The sequence below is a fragment of the Muscardinus avellanarius genome, assembly GCF_963383645.1.
Source record: "Muscardinus avellanarius genome assembly, chromosome: 13".
Classification (NCBI taxonomy): Eukaryota; Metazoa; Chordata; class Mammalia; order Rodentia; family Gliridae; genus Muscardinus; species Muscardinus avellanarius.
This window is the reverse complement of record NC_137799.1, coordinates 64,753,505-64,776,537: the sequence shown is the minus strand read 5'-3', so window position 1 is coordinate 64,776,537 and position 23,033 is coordinate 64,753,505. Positions and strand designations below refer to the sequence as shown.

The following is a 23,033-nucleotide window of genomic DNA, read 5'->3' as shown; positions in this document are numbered from 1 at the left end:
TAGAATAAAAGAGTTGACATTTAATGCATTGGCATTACATAACTCCATTAACTACCAAACTTCACAATGCAAATAGAGACGATCAGTTTTGTAATGTAAAATATCTGAGTCCAATAAAATAACAAAGCATAAGGGTTATATTTATTCTTAGAAAACAAAACATCATAATAATGGATTTATCTGCCTTATATATACAGATGTTTCTACTTACTAATTAGCACAAAATGAATACTTAAAAGCCAATGACTTTTTCCAGTATCAAAGTGATACTGTGACTCTCCACCTACATGTATAAAAGTGGCCTTCCAACCACACTCAACTGGATTTAAGGTAGATAAAAGAGCTACCAATTTAGATCACTTTAGTTAGAATACTTCCATATGGAAGCAAACATAAGCATTTTATGAGCGGGAATATCTAATGTTCTCATATTTTTAGAAAGAATGTAAAACTGAGCCACATGGCATAGCATCTTTCAAGGTGGTTCATAAACACTGCCAGTGTAAAACAAAAGGAAAACATTTTCATTTGGAAAAAAAAGTAAATTTTCACAAACTCCATCCTTTTTCTTGCTTGACTATCAGTTTGCTGGATGAGCATAGCACTCCAGTATTCATACTGTCCCATCAATGATTTGGCACAGCAAAGGTAAGCTAATCCACTGGTTATGCATAATTTTCAGCATGGAAGTTATAAATTGAAAACTTCCTTTTCCTTTCATAAATATATGTGAAATACTATAAATTTTTTGTGGAATATTTTTTGGAATCACCTCTAATCAAAGAAAAAAATTGAAAATTTTCAATGTTCTCTTTTAAACAACTGATTATAAAACCAAGTTGTGACCCTACAGCTGTAAACCACTGCCCTAATTAGAATCAATAGAATTTCTGATATACTCAACTAATCATTATTAGTACCTTTCTTAATTTAGTCCAACATAAGAGATCCCATCTATTCTCTGGGAAACTAATTTTCATTGTCATTGTCTTTATCTTCATTTTCTGGGACATGAAACAATTACTTTCATCAAATATGTAACTTGATGAAGTGTAAAATAAGAGTACTTTCCCTGTATAAAAGTGTCTGTTCTTCAGTAGAAAAAGTCATACACTTAGAAATCAGATCAACTTATTTCCGAGCTGTTTTGCCATATCAGAAAGTAGATCTTATCAGCAAAATTTGCAGCTTAAAAATCTTGTCTTTGATTTGATTAAATCATTTTTGTTATTTGGAAGGACAAACTCACATATAGTTGTAGAGAGCTGAATCTGTATTTTAAGAAACTAAGTACATGTTTTTAGTCAGGCTCAATGGCCATTTTATTACAATTCATTTCATTTCTTTTTTTTTTTTTTTTTTTTGGTACTGGGGATGGAAGCCAGGGGCATTCTTCCTCTGAGCTATTCCCCAGCCCTATTGTTTATTCTTTATTTTGAAACAGGGTCTCACTGAGATTCAAAAGGCCTCACTAAATAGCTGAGGCTGGCTACGAACCACGATCCACCTGTCTCAGCTGCCCAAATGCTGGGATTACAAGCCTGAACCACCATGCCAAGCTACAATTCATTTCTTGATATCACCTCTAATTCATAAGGTAAAAAATAAATCAATGGACTTTTAATATAGATGTCCGTGCAGATGTTTATAACTCACAACCCTTCCTTTTGAAAAATAGGGCCCACTTTAAGGTGTAGACTAAGATAAACCTGTCATATGACACAAAAGTATATGGTTTCAGAGACTTACCTGTGCATCTGCCAGCATGACATCCTTCAGCATGGGCTGGCCCCTGGGCTCACCATTTTCCATCCTCACATAATGCACCTGGTATCCTCTTATCTGGCCATGCTGTTTATTCGGCACAGGTGAGCGCCATGAGACTTTAACAGATGTTGAGTTGACAGCCTCCACCTCGACTTTGCGAGGAGGACCACTAGGAACTGGAACAACATCATCGGACAAAAGAAAATTATAGGCACTTGTCCCACCCAGTCAGAGCAGTTTCTTTACTTAAAAATGGGTAGACCCACTAAGTTTTTTTTGAAGAATACAAAGTTTTTCAACCAATGAAAATGCTCAACCAATCTGCTCTACCTTTTAAGAAAAGATCAAAAAACATGACCGATGCAAAAAAACAAAATGGAAGAAAAAAAGAGTATCAGAGAAATAGAAAAACATGTAAAAAAATGTACAAAAGCCAAGGAAGATGCTTTGAGATCCAAAGCATTAAAGCACAAAGAGTATTGCATTGAAATAATAACAAAAAACAGATTGTAGTTTGTCGTGTGTTTTTTTTTAAAGTTTTCTTTTTTAATAGCAGAATAAAAAGATTCTTGATTACATAGATTATCTTCTTCTTTCTCATATCAAAGGTATTCCATACAACAGATGCCATAAAAAAAAATCCACCGTGGAGCATCATTGTCTCTGAAATATTCAAGACAACAAAAAAGGCAACAAGAAGATAAGAAGGCACGTTTGAAAAGTTATCTTGAAACTGTAAAAAGCAATAAGCCAAGAAAAACACAGAAGACTTTAGGTGGAGGTACAGAGAAGGCCTGGATTGCACGACCATAGGAGCAAACTGTCTTTTTAAAAAGAAGAAAATAACTGCATTGAGATTGAAAAAAAAAAATGCCCAAGATGTAGCAAAGATAGGTCTTTGGCAAAAACATTGTAGTAAGCAAGGCCAGGTACAAAGATGAGCAGAGAAAAATGGACAACTGTTAGCCTATCAAAAGACAGCAGACCAAGACTGTGTCAGAAGGGTGGACACTGACGTAGCGGAGGCAACATACCATCTTCATCTGTTCGAATCAACACGGACAGGCTCTCAGGGCCAGGGCCGACATCTGTGTGGGCAGTCACAGTGATCCGGTATTCAGTCCATTTTTCCAGCTGTTCCAAAAGGTATTTGGTAGTGTCCGAAGGAATTCCCAAAACCTCATGAGGCTTGTCATCTTCTCCATCCACAGCAGTATACTTGATGGAGTATTCAGTGATAATGCCATTCTGTTTTTCCACGGGTGGAGGTTGCCAACTTACCAAAATACTAGTGGAACTTGGGCTGGTGCAACTAATGTCTTGAGGAGGAGCTGACGGCTCTTATTTTGGTAGTGAGTTAAAGGAGGATTTGAGTGAAAGGACAGGAGTGGTTGGAAAATAAAAGAAAATGATAAAACAAAAGAAAAGGCAAAAATAAATAAATGAACAATAAGGGCAACGAAACAAAAATAAGGCTTCGAAACTTAAAATATATAAAGATAAATTTATGTACCTTGGCTTAGTAACATGAATAAACAAAAAATGAATAAGTAACCAAAATAATTGTTAAATAATGGGTGGGGGGAATATATGAAGATGAAACTTTGACATAATAGAACCTCAAATAAAATTACCTACCTGCGATTTAAATTCTTCTTCTAACCCATTCCCTTAGCATCTACACCCACTATTCTAACTATCTAACCACCCTAAAGCTGAATATAAGGCTATTTTCTTTTTTTTAACAGTTGAAATTCTGATGATGCTTAGGGAAAGGGTTCCATGCTCTCATTTCTAGATTCATATACAATACTCATTTGTGAATGGATTCTTACATGTGAAAAAGTACAATAACTGCCAGATGCCCTTCTACCATTTCCAACAAAATAATAAATAAATAAATAAATAAATACCCAATGAACATAAAAGGGCTCACCCTATCTGAAAAACTGAGTCTGCTTGACTGGTTTTAATGAAAAGTATTAACCTAGCATCGATCATAGCCCAAGTAGACTGAGCATGCAGAATCAATAAAAGATGAAAATGCATAGTCCAAGATTTACCTACCCGAGGGTAATGTGAGGCTTGTTGATTCTGACTGTAACTTGTACTTACCCTATGCCAGATTTCAGCTTTTTTACTATAACTCTTCTTGAGACACCATTGCTAATAAAGAATTAGATCCCACCAGCAAATTTTGGTAAAATCAGTAATAATCATCTATCTCTTGCAAAATGTCAATAAGACAAGCCATTAAAAAGGACTATTTAAAAAGAAACCCAAGAACCATTTGGAAAACATGTGACTTAGGTGCCAAGTCTTTTTCCTTTTGTACATAATTATTAATACTAAGTGGGTTTACATGAGAGTTATGAGATATATTTTATTACTGATCATTCTAAAATAAACTGTCTTTGGAGCAATCATTTCCATTAAATTAAACAAATATATCAGTATGTGAAAAAATTTAAAATCTACAGAGACACAACTATTATCATTGCTTTTAGAGTTAATCATATATGCTCCTAAGGAGAACAAACAAGAAGGGAAAGATATACAAATATATATAAATTTTCAAATATTTTAAAGCATTTATATATATGTATAGTAGAGTCAATGAAGTAATTCTAATTTTTATATTTGAATGTAATTTAATAATTTCTTAGATTTCTTAGACTTTGTGACTTATATTTGCCTTTTAATTTTTTATGGGGTCTTGATACATTGCCCCAGCTGGTTTTTCAATTCCTGGGCTCAAAGGATCATCCTACCTCAGCCTCCCAAGTAGCTGAGACTACAGGCATGTATACCCTGCCCCACAACTTTGTAAGTCTTAGTATTACAAAGTTCTACGTTTAAAGGGTTGCTCTTCTCTCCATTTATGCTCCTTGTGTTGGTCATTAGAGTCAATCAAAATAAAAAGCACTTTCTTCTGACAAAAAGGAAATCCTTGGAAAGTCTTGTAAATTAAAAACAATTGCAAAATTACTAAATTTGCAAGACATTTTAATCTAATGAAATTCTCAAAATTATTTGTATTATGAGGAGTTTCTTATATCACAAATTATAAAACTTTTTATGTATTATCTTTACTATAACAGCAAGGACTCTTTTGTAATCCTTTTATAAAAGCTGAATTGATCTTCACTAGGTAATTATGTTCTGACCATTTATTTTAGGAGAATCTATTCAACACTATTTGAAACTTTATTTTAATATAGATACTCTTTTGATGTGATTATAAATTTATATTATTTATCTATATGTATTTATGTAAAGAACGAAGGTTTATAAACCAAAGTACCGAAGCATGTAATATTACTTTAAATAAATGCCTAATTTTAGGCAATTATCTTGTATATTATTTAATAACCTGAATGAAATTAAAAGCAGACATACACTAATTGCATTAATTTGAATGCTTCATTTTTTAAATTAAAAAATTATGGAAAAAAGATATAATCACTAGTAGCTTATGCAACAGGATCCTAATACTCTTAACATTAAAATCATGTTTAAGTTAGAGAAAGAATATGAATTTTATCATCAAAATACCCTGAGATACTTCATGTTCTAGAGAAAATAAAATAAAATAATTGATTATATAAAAGAAAATTAATCTTTTAAAAATATAAACTTCATGTTTGCTGATACATTTAAATGAGGTCAATAGAGCATCCTCTTGACAAAATTCAATGTATTCACATTAAACACATCTACATTTTATGTCACAGTGTCAAAAAGCAGAGATAAAATATCACACAAAACATCTGAGACAATGACTTCATAAAGTTCTTCCAGGTAAAAAGTTTTAGATTGGCTATTTGTAGACACTTACTATTAATGAACAAACAAAAGTATTATAAGCAACCAAACTTGCCATCTAGAACAATGTCCTAAATGGAATATATTTTATGTAATATAATACTTTATGTAAAACAAACTTTTCTGAGTATAATAATAGCCATTTTAACAACCAAAAACTATACTTAAGGGTAAAAGTTCCAAAAAGAAATTGAACCTGAGGAAACAAAATACAATTTAGGATTGAAAATGTGCTCGTGATTATTCCATTATTCTTAGTTGTCTAAATACAGATTTTCTGTGAAGGTTCCTGATTTCCACATGTACTAGTGGTAGCATTAATAAAACACACTAGTAATAAGAGCTGGGCTTTTTTTCCCAAGTAGGAAAAAAATACATGAAATAAAGACTTATTTTTCTGCAAAGTTAAATATTTTGTCCTAAACAAAGATGAAAGCTTAATCTTTCCAGCCTCTTTAACTTACTATGCCCTCCTGTGGTTATTCTTCAATGTTCTCAACCTGAATTTTGCCTCACAGCATAATAACTCATGACATGGGGCCTGATCTAACCACTTTCACTCACTTTTCCCCTATGGAGGTCCATTATCTTCTCTGAACCACTTTCAATTTGGGAAGTGGGAAAGTGAGATCCGTTATTTAGACCACATTTGGAAACAGCACAGATCATGGTTGTGCTCTAATCTTCAAAGTGAGATGCTCGCTAGATAGAGATTCTTGACAGTTAGCCTATTTGCAGTGTTTTAATTCTGTTGTAGTTGGTGGTGGTGGTAGTGGAGTTGAAAGGCAGAAATGTCTCATAGAGAAGAAAAGGCAGAAAGGAAGCAAAGAGAGACACCTACTTGATTGCATGGTCCTAGCTGATATTTCAGCTGTGGAAGCTCCAAGGCCTTGAGGAGAGCGTGCAGCCAGACGGAAGTAGTACAGGCAGTTGGGTTTCAGCCCCTGCAGCCTGTATGATGTCGCTGGCTCAATGGCAATCCGTTGCTGTATCAAGAAAATTTGAACATCTTCATTAAGAGTCATGCAAATATTTTTTAATGACCTGATGACACTGGAGTTCTGTCATCTATAGCACAAAAAGAATTAACAGTGAGTTTCAAGCACTATACTAAGGGGATTCTATAATGAAAACATTACAGTTTAAGTAGCAAGTTTCTACAAAAGATACGGTGACTGGAAAAGGAGAGGCCAGAGGTCTTGCTAATGTTGGTAGCTTTATGTACATGTATCGGATAAGAGGGAGACAGGGAAGCCAACACCCAAGGATGTGTTTTATCCTAAAGATTATATGTTGCTGTGATACAGACCACAACAGAGACACCTGTTCCTGATAAGACAAAATGCTGAACATGCACAATTTCTCTTGAGCAGATGTCTAGCTCACCCCCATGACTCTGCAGTCTAAACAGAGGGCAAAGAAAATATGACCAGAAGTAGCAGCAGTAATTAGTGCACAGTTTTACAAGAGATTGCTACAAAAGAGATATGAAATCACCAAGTTCTGTGGGATAAAAATCAGATGTTAGTCATTGAAGAAAGCTGAATAATTTTAGGTTCGTTTCAAATAATTTGAGAACTTCCTCTTTCTTATGAATAAAGAATATATAACTAGAAAAATAAATTCACAAACTTTTCTATGGCTTTCCACCTTATAAGGGATATTTGAAATAAGATTTCTTTTATCAAATGGTATAACTCCTACTTTGTATGCTGGAAATTTGCCTTTGCATTTTAGAAAAAACATAGCCGTCTGTGGGTAAACAATCTCAGACTGAAAATTAGCCTATAGTAAGCCCTAAAATGCAAGCAAATATGTAACCTGGTAATGGCATGAACAATCCTAAGGCATTTTATCAAATAGTATTTGCTATTCGCAAAAATAAATCAATCAAGGAGAATTCAAATATAAAACTATAAAAATATCCCTAGGTTGTTCAAGGTTGCAAATACAAAGCTCTCAGAAATTTAAGTTTCACCAAATAAGAAAAACAAAATTCTCTAAACAATCAGAAAGCATAATAGTTCCACCAACATTAAGGCATCCATAATATTCTCAAAAAATTTCTATTCTCCTAATATCTTTGTATTTATTCGTTTTAGTTCAGTGATGGTGAAGACATAAAATGATTTAATGCTGACATATCTTATGAGAAACATTAACAGCTCAAGTTATACTATGAGCACATCAAATTATGTCTTCATTTCAATTACATAATTTTTGAGTACTTGGTTTATATTAGCTTTGTTAGCTAAAAGCATCGTATTTAAATTTTTTTCAGAGATTCTGCTAAATTGAAACCAATATAATGAAACAGATGTCTACAAGGACATATTCATTTATTACAGCACTGAAAATAATTTACCATGAGGTAATTTAGAGTTTATTTTAACAGAAGTGTTTTTTTTAAAAAAAGGAATTCCTTGTTAGAACTTAAGTGCTATTTAGCTCTTTGAAGAATTTTTTAAAGATGAAAAACAATAAGAGGTAATAATAAAATGACTTTCAAGGATTGAATTCTCAAATATAATTTCACTAATTCTTTTTTGTCATAATATTTACTATTGGATTTCAAAATAAAAAGGAAACATTTATTACCATTACATATTTCCATTCAAATATTCATTATGATTACCTACTCCCATTCTGACAATGTTTGAAATTTTTGCTTTGCTTTGTTTTGCGTGATGGGGATTAAAACTGTGCTTTGTTCATGCTTGGCAAAGACTCTACTGCTGATCTCTACCTCCAGCCCTTGGTGTATCTTAATATCAATGACTACCATCTATTTAAAGTCCCACTGCTGAGGTACTATACTTGAGGTATTAAGAAAACCAACAGAAGGATCATAAATTCAAGGCCAGTCTCAGCAACTTGCTGAGACTTTCAGAAATGTAGTAAGACCTTATTTCAAAACTGAAAAATATATTGTAGAAGTAGATGTCCCTGGTTTCGATCCTCAGTACCGCAAAAAGAGAAAGGGAAAGAAAGAAGAAATGGAGGTAGGGAGGGAAGGAGAAAGGGAGAAAGGGAAAAGAAAAGGAAATGGGAGGGAGGGAGGGAGAAATGGAGGGAGAAAGGAAGGAATGAAGGAGAGAATATAAAAATTGGAATCTGCCTGCCTAGACTTAAATTCCATCTCTGCCAGTCAGCAGTATGAAAAAAATGGCAAATTATTTAATTTTTTTTCTGTGTCTGTTTTGATATATATAAAATGGGTTAATGATAGTATCTAACTTTATTAGACACTGTTATAAGTATTAAATGAGCTAATATATGTAAAATTCTTAGAACAGTTATCTGTTAAAATAAGTAATCATTATATTGATTTTTGGCTCTGTTTTCATTTCCATACGTTCGTTATTGTATATGTAAAATAACAGATGTACTATTATTGTATTTGTACAGAAAACACTTTATATATAATCATATTCACATCAAATAGTTTTAGAATGCTATTAAATATGTGTTATAAGGCATCTTTCCTAGAACCCAGTATAGGCAAATTCATCTCTCCAATGACTTTTTTTATCTTACAGAACACATTCAGTCATGTGTCTCCTAAATACTTTAATGCAGAAAAGAAATAAAGAAAGTCCCCAGTCTTAGGAGTTATCTATTACTCTATAACCTGATAGTTCTATAATATGAAACTTATAAACCTAAAGAGAAAAGACATCCAAATAGGAGCAATAATTTTCTTTTTCTTTTTCAACGGTTCCAGAAAACCACTGGATTTTTTTCTTTTCTTTTCTTTTCTTTTCTTTTCTTTTTCTTTTTTATAAGTGGAACATATTGAAAGTGGTGTACATTTAGATTGAAAAAACACTGGATTTTTTAAATCAACTTCTCTTTCGATGAATAAATATTTTCCATGAAGGTCCTGTTCAAGTATCTGAATAAGAACTTGGGTAATTCCACAGAAGCAAATCTGTGGTTCCATGTGATGAATGACATTGAAGGTGGAGAACATGCTCTTACCTCATCTCCTTGTTCCCCATCTTTGTAGACTAGTTCATAGCTGGCAATGGTGTCTGAACGTGGAGGTGTCCAAGACAGCAAAATGCTTGTTTCAGACTCAGGTTCTGCTTTGAAGTTTAGAGGTTGCCCTGGTACTGAAAACAGAAAGGTAATGGACTGAATTCACTGTCACATGAGTATTCGCAAATTCTTCCACTAGTACATCTACTTAACCTTTCTTTTTTCTTTTTCTTTTGGTCAAATTTATTACATTATATCTTGTTTTTTTTATTGATGCATTGTATTCCTACATCTTAGTGGGATGCAAGATGGTGGAGACATACATACACACATCACCCATTTAGTCCTTACCGAATTCCTACCCCATTCCCACCTCTCCCTCCTCATGTTTGCCTTAACCTTTCAAATTCATTCACAAATATGATCTTGGTGAGAACTATATCCCTTATGTCACCCAAGTTTTAATTTCTTTGTTCATAGCCCATTTTTCTTTTCTCCACAGGACAAGTACAATGTGATAAATGCTGCCCTTGACCTTGAGCAGTGCACAAAATGTGGTAAAAGTTAACACAAACATTATGTGTATATATGTCTCCAAATTCAATTTTAATGATAATAAAATTATTTACTTCATAATAGTATTGTAAGAAATGAGATGCCTGATGTGGCACACTTGCATTACTGCTAAGTCTAACAGGTCCTAGGTATACAGAAGCTACTGATATTTATAACTAACCAGAATGTTTCTCTCTAGCACTAATATAACATCCAAAATTATCCCCAGCTAGGGTTATACAATCTCATCTTTATTCCATTAACAAATGCTACTAGTAATCAGAATCACCTATTTTTTTCTTGTTAAATCACATTTTAAAAAGATGTGGAAAAAAGCTAACTCAGTTATAAATAATTACTTCTAACTCCTAAATTACTTTAAATTATTTAATGCACTAAGCCTCATACAAACACAATATTATCCCTAGTGGCATAGAGCTAAACTACTACACAAATTGCTAAGTATATAAGATACACTTATAGCCAGATGCAGTGGTGCATGCTTGTAATTCCAGCACTTGAGAGGCCAAGACAGGAAGATTAGAGCTTTGTGGCCTGCCTCAGCAACTTAGCAAGGCATTCCCAACTTAATGAAATGCTGTTTCAAAAATAAGTAAGTACATAAAAAGGGATGAGAATATAATTCAGAGGTAGAACTCCCCTGGGCTCAGTCTCCAATAAAACACACACACACACACACACACACACACACACACACACACGCCATTTATTATTAGAAATAAGGTAATAAATAGAGGTTATAATCTTCATGTTAAGTCACATAATATGTGCAAGAGAAAATTTGAAAGAGACACCTATCAAAATTAAAAGAATAGGAAGTCTATTCAGTCTAAACCACCTTATTCAAGTTTTACTAAAATAAACTTTTGAGTCAATACCTAATTCTACCAGCTGTTTCCTGTCCATTATACCCAAGACTGAAGCACGCCAAGGTGTCAGGGACACATTTATGCTTTGTTCTTGTCCAATTTCTACTATGACTGGTGGATGTCCATGCCCTAACGGTTGTTAATGATTTAACCCCTACCCTTGATATTATGATATGTCTCAATATACTGCAACTGTTCACATGAGAATTCCATGTATACTTTGTTTAAAGAAAAACAGAGATGAGCAAATAAGGTGACCTAGCTGAGGGAGATGGGAGGGGAAAGAGAGAATTCCCCAATGTCCATAATGTACATTCATAAACATATCAAGGTCAATCAGTAAGCCAAATGTGAGAGGGAGGGAGAGGGTAGGAAATGAATGGGGTGAGAATTGGGGAAGGGTTAAATGAGTGATTTGTACGTGTATACCTCTACCATCTCGTACCCCATTAAGATGTATGACTACAATACACCAATAAAAAGTAAAGAAATAAATAAGATAATAAGCCCATTGACTTACATTAAAAAATAAAGAAAAACAACATTTCACACTGGAGTAAAAACACTTTCAAAGGGGGTTTTGGGCAGTTTCAGCATAAGAATTTGAAAACACATATAAAATAATACAATTAATTGCTGTGCATGACATCATAATTTAAAAATAAAGCTTAAAGCATCATTTTCACAGGGAAAGAAAACTTTAGAGAGTTAAGATGTATTCTTCTATTACTTTTTTTAATCAGCTCTTTGTATTATGACTGCAAAATGAAAAAATATGCCCTTTGTTTAAAGAGAGATTAAAAGTCTAAAGAGGTCTCTAAGAGTGATTGCCAGTATCCCTGGTGATTCTTTAATTCCTCTGCCTGTTTGTCAACCTGTATCTGGGGGCTCAAGGGGACACACTCATGTTTGCAGTGATGCTTAAGGCCACAAATAATCAGTGCTTTATATTTCTAGTTTCTAGAAACATCTCCTTTCTCTTTCTCTTTTATCACATGTCCTGAGATTCTCATTAATTTGATGCCTCTAGGAACTTACTTTCTGAACAGGGTATCAGTGTTTTTTTCTAGTACCTGCCCAGTGGGCAACCCAAGACAATCATTCAGATTGGGAGACAAAGACAAAAGATGATGAAAGATCAAGGAATGAGAGAGAAAGAAACAGAGCAGAATAAAAACAAATGGGCAAAGTGCAAAACAAACAGAAAATGCATTACTTCTAAAAAAGAAATTCAAAATAAATGACAGGACCAACAATGGAAACCAAGAACCATCAGATGGGAAAATTACAACTGTACTCTAATATTCAGGAGACGATGAAAGCTTTTCAGCCTAAAAATGCACACACAAGTATATGTATGTACTCACTGATTTTTCTCTAGTTTTATTGGTTTCCTTCCCCTAGTTCTGCAAGCTTGGGGAAGAAGTCTCAAACTAAACTGAAATAGGGTACAAAATTGTCAAGATTTAGAAATATGGACACCATTGAAGGGTTGCTCTCAGAAAAAACAACCGCTTGTTACACACTTCCTCCCTGCCTAATGCTAATAATAAATTGACATTGATTGAAAACATCTTGGAAACCTAATTAACTTTTTCTTACTTAAACTGTTTACTTTTTGTTGTTAATTTGTCTTGAGCAAATTCTTGGATAGTCTCAATGTTTCATTCTTGTTTAGTGACACAAGCTTTGTCTGATCTTCTAATTCTGTTTGGTTCTATTAAGTGTCCCTTCCTTTTAAATAATGAATTAAATAAGCACATCAAAGTCTCAGAGGGTGCATCGGCTTTTTCCCTCCCTTTTCTTTATTTAACTCTTGGACAAAGTGGTGATGAGATGACTTGATGGTTACATCTCCTCATCTAGTATGTAGAAAATCCTTTCCTCCCCTTATTTCACAGTTTCATTGTTTTGAAGTGAAGAGAAAAACTATTCATTAGATTTTAAAATTATATAGAAACATAAATCCCCAGAGATATCAGGCAGATAATTAGATGAGTATGATGCTGTGTGGGGACTTAAGCCAACAAGAGAGCACCTGCTGAACCTGAAGAAGGGTGACAGGTTAAAATCAGGGGTCACACATGGTTGCCTCATGGAATGTGGCCCATTGTTGTCCCAGAATGTGATTTTAGAAAAAAATTCTTACATTTCAAAACTCCTGATTCTTGAGTAAATATAAAGAATATATCTAGAACTTTAAGCACAATAAGCCTAATTACTTTTTTTTTGTGGTACTGGGGTTCCTGGAAACCCTTCTACCTCTGGGCTACATTCCCAGACCTATTTTATATTTTTATTTGGAAACAGGGTCTCTTAAGCCAGCACGGCTGGCTTCAAACCTACGCGATCCTCCTGTCTCCTCTTCTCAAGCGTGGGGATTACAAGCGTGCACCACCACGCCTGGCCTCACAATAATCCTAATTAAAAGGAATATGTGATAATACTGACTATAGGATATGCTTTGAAACAATTATAGACAGCAGAAATGAAACTACAATACAAAATATTCTTTTAAATTAATTTAACAATCACTACATCCTGTAAAATTACATCCTCTTTGATTGCTTACTTAATGTTCACAAGGTAAGAAAATACATGAGCTACCAAGTCTTTAAAATGAGACTGGAATTCCCCTCTATAAATGTCAAGTCCTTGAATATTACAACTATAATATTCATACATTTCCATGGGAAACTCAGTGACAAAGGATGAAGATTAAAAAATAAAAGGAAAACCTTCATGTCCTCTCAAAGATGATGTATTAGAAAAGATTGAAATTTGAGTACAAATTAGGAATTATCTCTCAGGAGATAAGAGTTATCTCATATTACACTGCTACATTACAGTTTCATATTTTCCATATTATAAATATGACATATTTACAAAAATTCTAGAAAATGTTATTGATAAAATAATAATTTAACAAGGCTTATATTAAAATGCAATTATCTCACATATTGATAAATGATAATAATAACAATAAAAACAACAGCCAAAATAACAGTGGTAGTAAAACAAGAAAAATTTCAAAACAAGGAGTCTGATCTGTAAGTACCACAAACATATTATTGACAAAATAGGTACTTAATACTCAAGCATCTGTACAAATCTTAGTGCCAACTATCATTAGATAAAAATAAGAAAAAGTTAAATTTTATTACAGTTGTATTTCTATCCAGTGTTTCTTTTCTTGTTGCTAAGATGCTTTGGAAAAAGCATTTAAATTGGACTCGTAATTCTGAAATTCTGACTCTTGTAAGGCAGTGGTTTTATTCTTAGTTTGATTATATGGCCTGTTGATATAAATTAATGAAATGATTTATAATGTCTGGAAACAAAAGCACTTATATCTACATCTCGTACTTTATATTCTAACATTTTCCAGAATTTGTAGAATTTATGGTTTTAAAAATACTTAAAGTTGATACCACTTCATAGTACATATATGGTAAATACATGCAAGTTTTTATTTCTCAAAGATCTTTACTGTTACGATGAACTCAAATGTGTAAGCAGACTTTTCCCAATAATCTACATAAAACATAGAAATTAGAGATGACATGTGGATTTTTAAAGAAAGCTGGGAGAAGATAGTAGGATATATGATTTAGAATGCCTCTAACTAGCATGAACAGAAGCCGACATTTATTTTAATGCCATTAGAGTTAAGCTGTAAGTTATTACATTCCTTTATCAGAGTTTTATCTGTTTCTTCTGTAAAATATAGTTACCCTATATTCTTATAATTATATTCAGAAGAAAAGTAGATGTCCCCTTTACTTCCTAAATGTGTTTTCTAAAAAGGAGAATATAGAGCTGGGTGTGGTGTTGCATACTTGTAATCCCAGCATTCAGGAGGCCTAAGACAGGAGGATGGTAATTCAGGACAGCCTTAGGTACTTAGTGAGGCCCTTTTGCAACTCAGTGAGACCCTGTTTCAAAAAAAATAAAAAATAAACAATAGGGCTGGTGGTGTAGTTCAGAGGTAGAATGCTTCTGGTAAACATATCCAGTACTGCACAAAAAAAATACAATATTTTTCTAGCAATTTATATATTTCTTTTGCCAGTGGCCACACATTCCCTACATCTTCAAGGCAAACTAGTTGCAAGTGATTGGTATATCAGAAGTTAGAGCTATGGGAAACTTGGGAGGTTGATTTTTATTTCGGGAAAATAATAATTTTCACCAAATTCTTATAGTTAAAACAATTCAGCGGGGTGTGGTGCACATCTGTAATCCCAGTACTTGAGAGGTTGAGAAAAGAGAATGGCAGGTTCAAGGCTAGCTTCAGAAATTTAACAAGGCCTTCAGAAAACTTAGCAAGACCCTGTTTCAAAAATAAAGAATAGAACGAGCTGGGGGTGTAGCTTAGAGGTAGAATGTTGCTGAGTTCAACACCCAGTATAAAAATAATAAATAAATAAACAAAGAGGCATGCAAAGATTTCTTTAATATAGTCCACTTCACTAATATTCATCATCAGGAGAAAAAGCTTTCTTGATTGACTAGAAAAAAGACATATTTTGATTTACTATACTGTGACATATGTGCACATTTACATCAATCCTCGATTTGTATCAATCAGTTTGAAAGCTCTCTTAGATATCCAAAGTGATGACTTTTCTCTTAAACTCACTCTTTCTAAACACTATTTCTTTTGAGGCTGATTTTAAAGCAAAGCTAGGAATGCATCAGGGAATTAAAGGTAATGAAATGAGCACCTGTCAGACAGAAAAGACATCAAAATGCACATTTTTGTGTACAGGTAATTAAATCAAACTTCAATTTAAACATAATTTTGATCTGTAGGCTTAGAAGATATAAAATTACAAGAAAAATAATCATATCCTTAAATTTTATATAACCGCTCTGAGGAATTTTTCATAATGGTTTTATAGTTTTTGTATGACAATGGTCCTAAGAATTAGCTAGTCAGCAATAAGAAAAAAGAGACGCTCAACCTTAATTATATCAGAACTAACATCACTGTATTTGGCAGGTGTCCACTAACATCAAATGGCCTCTCTTAATTAAGCCTATAGTACAGGTCAAACCACAGTGCTCTTTTAGAGGGCTTTCTTAGCCTATTGGTCTTGGAAAACACAAGTCATTATGTCATCATGTATCTTCTCCATCGATGGGGATTAAAAGTACAGCTATTATGGAACAGAGATAGGCAAATATTCTAAAATACTCAAGACTGATTCATCTAGATTTTCTAAATTTTGCCATTAAATTCATTCAGACCTTGCAAACACAGGGTCCTTGGGTCTCAAACTCAAATGCTCCTTTCACATTCTGCCCTCAGTGAGTTCTGATTCACTGTCATGTCGAATAGTCGTATTGAAAAATCCAAATAAAATGTGCTTATACATCATTTTTATATTTTTCACTAAGTTGTAGCTGAAGGTGCAGGTGTCTGTCATTCAATGTTCTGGATACAAGGATTTTCATGATTCTCGAAGATTGATGTGTTTTGGTAAAATTAAGTTTTGGGAAAATTTTGTTTCTTGGATAGCTAAATATTTCTGTCTTCTGAAAATATAAAAATGTAAAAATTTGTAGATGCCTATGTTTAGATTGGTGTTCTTACAGCCAAATTTAGTGACAAAGTAAAACAACCATTTTATAAAAAGAAGTTATCCCTCCCACATATTTCAGATAAACTTAGTTTTTCATATCTATATATTTAAGTGCTTTTGTACTAGGATAATTTACCAACTACTTGAAGTACTTTCGAATTTCTATATAATTCTTAGATAATTCTTAGATAACAATACAAACAATACACTGTATTTTTCTCTCATGCCTCTAGTTTTTGAAAATCCAGTAGGCACAAAAACACTAAAACTATCCCATTAGGAAATTGCCAGTGTGAAGTATAATGGTAGTAAAAAGATTCCATGCAGCCGGGCATGGTGGCGCACTCTTGTAATCCCCACGCTTGGGAGGCGGAGACAGGAGGATTGCACAGGTTCGAAGCCAGCCACGCTGGCTTAAGAGACCCTGTTTAAAAAAAATAAAAAGTATGAAATAGGTCTGGGAGTATAGCCCGGAGGAAGAAGGGCTTCCAGGAACCCCAGTACCAAAAAAAAAAAAAAAGTTTCCATGGTCTCTGCATTTAGTCTTCTTTTAAACTGAGTAAACTTATGACACAAGTTTCCAAATCTATTTTTCCCCCTTTGGTATTGGAGAATGAACTCGGGCATTCTACCTTTTTGCTAAATCCCCAGCCCTTTTTTTTTTCTTTTTTTTTTTTAATTTGGAAACAGGATCTCACTGAGAGTTTTACTATATGCTGAGTCTGTCTTTGAAAATGTGACTGTCCTGTCTTAGACTCCCAAATACTGGAATTACCGGTGTATACCACCAAACCTAGCTTCCTAAATCTATTTTATCCCTAATTTACTCATTGCCAAATGGAGTAACTCCGTATCTATTTAGATCATTAGGATTAACAGACAAAAAGTTTGTAGAATAGTGAATGGGATAAATTAGCTGCTATTATGATTATATCTGTCTTATTAAGTTAAAATATTTGTCATTATTTAATATATCTTTATTATGAGTTAAACTATAACAGAATTTTACATAAAAATCTTTAAGTCCTAATGCCCAGTACTCAAAGTATGAGTTTATTTAGTATGAACATATATCCAAAAAGTATGAACATATATCCAAAGTATATTTGGATATATGTTCATTGCATTTCTAATTATTTAAGATGATGATAGGGTGGCCCCTTACCCATTACAACTTGTATTCTTATTAGAAGGAAATTTGGACATGGAGTGGCATATAGGGAAAACACAATATGAAGATGATGTTTCTATAAGCCAAAGAACACTAAAGCTTGCCAGCAAACCACCAGAATTTACAAGAGAAGTATAGAATACATTATCCCTCATATTCCCAAGAAGTAAACCACATCTTGATCTTGGACTTCGAACCATAAAATATCTCTAAGGAGGTCACTACTATAGATAAGAAAACTGAAATTCAAAGAGATGAAGTGTTAAGAGTCTGGATCTTATATAGCCCCGAAGGCTGATATTCTATGCCTGTGATAATACTGGGTAGGGGTGCAACATTTGGGGGGATCTAGTGGAAGAAAGTTAGGTTATTGTGGGGGGTGCTCTTAAAGGTGTAGTGGAAACCAGTCCCAGTCCTCTCTCTGTTTTTCAACCATGATGAGGTAAGAGCTTCGTTCTCCCATGCATCCTACGCCATGATGTTGTGCCTCTCCACATGACTTAAAGCAAGGAAGCCAGTTGACCATGGACCAAAAGCTCTGAAATCATAAGCCAAATAAACTGCTTCCTCTGTTTAGCTTGTTTATCTCAGGTATTATATTTTTCACAGCCATGGGAAGCCAACTAACACATGAAGTAACCCATCCAAGGTCATGGTCAGGGAGCTAACAAATGAGAGCTTAGGCTTCAAACCATGGTTATGTCACTCCAACATCAGAGATATAAAAAATACAGCCAATTTATATATTTTATAAAAAAGTTAAAATGTAAAAATTAAAGACAAATTAATATAAAAATAAAAAATTAGAATGTAAAAATTAAAACTTAAAGTATAATTTAAAATTTTGAAATTTAAAAAGATTAAGGTAGAATATAAGTTTCTATCCAATATATATATCCCCCCCCCAGGGATGGGGGATGGAACCCAGTGGCATTCTATCTCCAAGCCACACCCCCAGCCTTATTTTTTTTCCTTTATTTGAAACAGGGTCTCACTGAGTTGCAAAGAGCATCACTAAGTAGCTAAAGCTGTTCACAAACCTGGATCCTCATGTGTCAGCCTCCCAAATGCTGGGATTACAAGCATGCGCCACCACTTCAGTTTATCCACTACCTTAACAGGCAACGATTTGTGTGTGTGTGTGTGTGTGTGGTACTGAGATTTGAACCCAGAGGTATTCTAGGTCTGAGCTATACTCCCAGACTGATTTTATTTCTCCCTAGGGTCTCACTAGTTGCTGAGGCTGTCCTCGAACCTGTGATCCTCTTGACTCAGCCTCCCAAGCACTATAATTACAAGTGTGCACCACCATATCTGGCTTTGTTTAACGATTATGATGTTAACATGGTATGAAAAATAATCTCACAGTTCATCACTTTTAGTCAAGAAAAAGTAGAACAAGATTCACAGAATTCTTAATTTTTTTTTTTTTTTTTTGGTGGTACTGGAGTTCCTGGAAGCCCTCCTTCCGGGCTACACTCCCAGACCTATTTTATATTATTTTTTTATTTGGAAACAGGGTCTCTTAAGCCAATGAGGCTGGCTCCTAACCAGCGCGATCCCCATCTCCGCCTCCCAAGCACGGGGATTACAAGTGGGCGCCACCATGCCCGGTGTGAATTCTTCATTTCTTAGGGAGAGGCTCTAATGGTAAAATTAGCCTATGATATTTTTCTGCATATTAACATAGCAAATACAGAAGAACTGCAAATGGTAATGATGTTTAGTAGAAGTTAGCTTTCATACATTGTAGTAGGAAAAATAGTAAATCCATAAGCAAGCAGGGAGAATCAAATAACAAGGCCAGTTGTAAATATACTCAGAAATTTCAAGTAGCAAGGACAAATAGTAAACAGAATGAGTCATATGAGTCATAGAGCCCATGCCATGCAAATAAGTCAGTGGTGCAGTAAAACACAGATACCAGTGACTAGCTAGGTATATTATCTTGTCCTAACACCTGAGAAAATTCATTAATTCATTACTGAGATTAGCAGCAGCTTATGTGTATATATTATAGATACCGTCTCCAATAATTCAGTTTTTTATAGGTTCTCAAAATGAGCCAAAGGCCAAAATGGTCATAGATTAGTGCAAGTTTACAAGGTGCCAGCACAGTAAGAAGTCAAATTAATAGACCTTTGAGCTCAAGAATGAGTTTCAGATTAAAGTTTCTATTTTGTATTTCCAACCCAAGGCAAAACTGATCACTTCAAATCAAATATTAAAGGTGTTTGATCTTTTTATAAAAATAAAACCACTAGTAAGGGTAAGTTTTTCTCCATAAAATAGTATGTTGATGTCTGTCTAGCATCTCATAAAATGGTTGAACCAGGCCCAAAATTTGATCTAAGAGTTTATCAGTAGTCATTCTTCATCCACTGAGGCTATACAAAAAACAAAGAAAAAAATCCAAATCCATTCAATTTCAGAGAATATTCATTTTTAAACAAGTAGCTTCCTGGTAAATAAAAGCCATTTGAATATATGAGGTCCTCTGATAATTTTAACTTTATCTTGTAACACTCAATCTTATCCAAATACAATAATTTCTTTGAGATGCAGTTTTCCTCATCTCAAATTGGTGCAAGAGGGAGGTGTTCATCTGCCTCATGCAGAAAAGTGGTCAAGTCAGCCTTGCAAAGCCAAAAATAAATGGTGCTAAAAGCAGATCTCTGCCTAAAAAGGTTTTTCTGTCTCTCCTTATTGTTTTACCAGTGTCTTTTTATAACATCTCAATTTGAATTCCTAACTCTAGAAAATTAAGACTATACTGTATTTCTTTTTGCCCTCCCCATCTCTTTGCATGAGTTCCTCTGTCCTGTCCAACTTCCCACCCTGAACCAGACTTACCTCCTGTCTGAGTGATGACTTGTATGTCACTGGAAAGAGGACCATCTCCAATTGAGGTAAAAGCCAGGACTTTGACAGAGTATGTTTTCTGGGGCACTAAATTACCAATAGTAGTGATTTGGCTGTCAGCTACATTATGTTTCATCCAGCTGTTGACATGCTGAGTAGGATCCATTGTATAATAAACTCTGTATCCTTGGATCTGTCCATTTGGCTCCTCAGGTTCCTTCCACTGCACCAAAATGGTGGTCGAGCTCAACATCCTTGCCTGAACATCCCTTGGGGCACTGGATGGTGCTTGCTCTGAGGTTTGTGTTAGCACAGGCTCACTGGGAGGCCCCCGCCCAATGTTATTGACAGCAACAACCCTGAATTCATAATCCGAATAGGGACTTAGTCCAGCAACACTGTAGCGCGTAGTTGCCACCCCATCAATTTCCTTGTAAGGTTCCTCAGAATTTTTAGGTTTATGCTGAATGATGTAGTAAGAGACAGGCTCGGGGTTCCCAGAGTCCCACGTCAGTGTGATGCTAGTAGCCGTGCTCTCAGTCACTACCGGAGTTCCTGGAGGTTTGGGTAAGGCTGGGGAGACAGAAAAGACCATGACTACCCATATTCTACATGATGTTGTACAAGTCACCAGACTCTTCTATCAGAATGACCGGTGATTTTTCAACTGAAGATTTAATTAAACGAAATCAAAGCAAAGGATGTTTTAAGTGTTCAAGAAGTACAGTAAGATATACATAGGGGGCATAAATCCCATTTTACTAAAAGGGATATTTTGGGGGTTATATCCATATCTACCACGTAATAGCTAACTGATCCAGGATGTATTCTTAAACCTCTCTCTGTTTGCTTGTTTCCTCATTTGAATAATGGCAAAAACTATATCATTAGAGTATACTGTACACTTGAGTGTGTTTCATGGATTTTCTGTGAAGATTAATGAGCTAATCCAGTAATAGCATTTAAATGTACCTGGCACTCTTGAAAAACAATAGCTGTGGTTATTACTATTCTTACACTCAAAGTATGGTCATTACTTAAATAAATGACACAGCTAAATATCAATAAAATGAATAGAATAATATTCTGAATATAAAAAATGGAATTTAACTGCCACAAAGAAAAGCAACTATGATCTTTTGCAGTTTAAGACATAGAAAACATCATAAAAAATTTCTCATAGTCCAGCTAAGAAACTTAAGGTAGAACTCTAGTAGAGCCTGTCATGCACAGGGTTCTGAGTTCAATTCCTAAAACCACAAAAGGGTGAGATTTTAAGGTTAAAAATAATAATGTCAAATCAATGTTTTTCATAATTTGTAAAAATGCTAAAGGAAGTCAATTAATATATTCACAATTGACTTTTTAAAGTATTTACTCTCAGTAATAAAAACTTCTATGTTCAACATCGTATATATCTGAGATATAGCCACCTGACACATATTTGAACTGAAGTTCATTGTTTTAGAGACCCAATTCTCTCTTTTGACCAAACACAAGAATAAAACCATTTAGAATATAACCATTTGTATTGGGGGCTTCCCGCTTACGTGCTTTACTCTGGACCATGATTCTAAAAAGGGGAATTCTACCAAATGACTTTTTAGAGAAAGTCAAGAAGGTAAAACAGATATCGTAAGTCCATTATTATATTTATTTCTTCCTCAGTCTAAAGGCAACACTCTCTGGGGTGGGAGTTGTTCAAGAGCATCCAAGATGAACTTTATACTTACTGCTGTATTCCCACTACCTGGAACAATGCCTGGCACTCAGTAGGTTTTAAAATAAGAATTGTTAAATTATTGAATGAAGGAGTCAGTACACACTCTCCTCACTGTCTTCAAGTTCTTCTTTTCATTTAGCTTTATGTTATTATTGTTTTTCCTTCATGATTCACCCATAGACTATTTTTGAGGTAGAAAAGGAATGGAAGCAGCAAGAGTCATGAAAGAAAGGATCAAAAGCTGTACAAGAGATAAGTTTGAGGTAACTCTTCCTTTTAAACTTTTTAAGGTCTTCAGCAAACCTTCAGATATTGAGAACTCAAATGGTAATTACTAAAAGAGGTGATTCAATATTTGTACATTACTCTAAGAACTGTATAATAATAATAATATTGGCCCAAGGGAATTTTCTGAAAATAATAATGAGAAGACATTTCTTCAATCTTCTCATCCAACATTTTTCAAAGCAGTGGATAAGTCCAGACCTCTCTCTATGTCGTTCTGAAATTTCAAGGGAAATTAAAGTACCGCTAATTAAAGTTGTGACAACTGATATTTAGCTGACATTATTATTTCACTAAATCACATTTATTACATAGCATAGTTTTTTTTGTCTTAACGCATGTAAACTGTACTTAAAAATTCAAGGTAATAAATGAAAATACATGCT

General features: G+C 34.2%; 1 protein-coding gene across 10 annotated transcripts in view; it reads right to left on the bottom strand.

The window, feature by feature from the left end:
* Positions 1-23,033, bottom strand: part of PTPRD (protein tyrosine phosphatase receptor type D) — a gene marked incomplete at both ends in the record, with an annotated part of 415,865 nt that overhangs the window by 168,186 nt on the left and 224,646 nt on the right. For 7 of the 10 annotated variants that reach the window (XM_080708743.1, XM_080708735.1, XM_080708741.1 and 4 more), the window contains 3 exons: positions 6,434-6,578; positions 9,574-9,707; positions 20,631-21,212. In XM_080708743.1, the coding sequence (XP_080564869.1) occupies positions 6,434-6,578; positions 9,574-9,707; positions 20,631-21,212 (861 nt within the window). Of the gene's footprint in view, positions 1-1,749; positions 1,944-2,801; positions 3,108-6,433; positions 6,579-9,573; positions 9,708-20,630; positions 21,213-23,033 lie in introns of all 10 variants that reach the window. The other 3 variants (XM_080708734.1, XM_080708736.1, XM_080708737.1) reach the window with 1 other exon arrangement.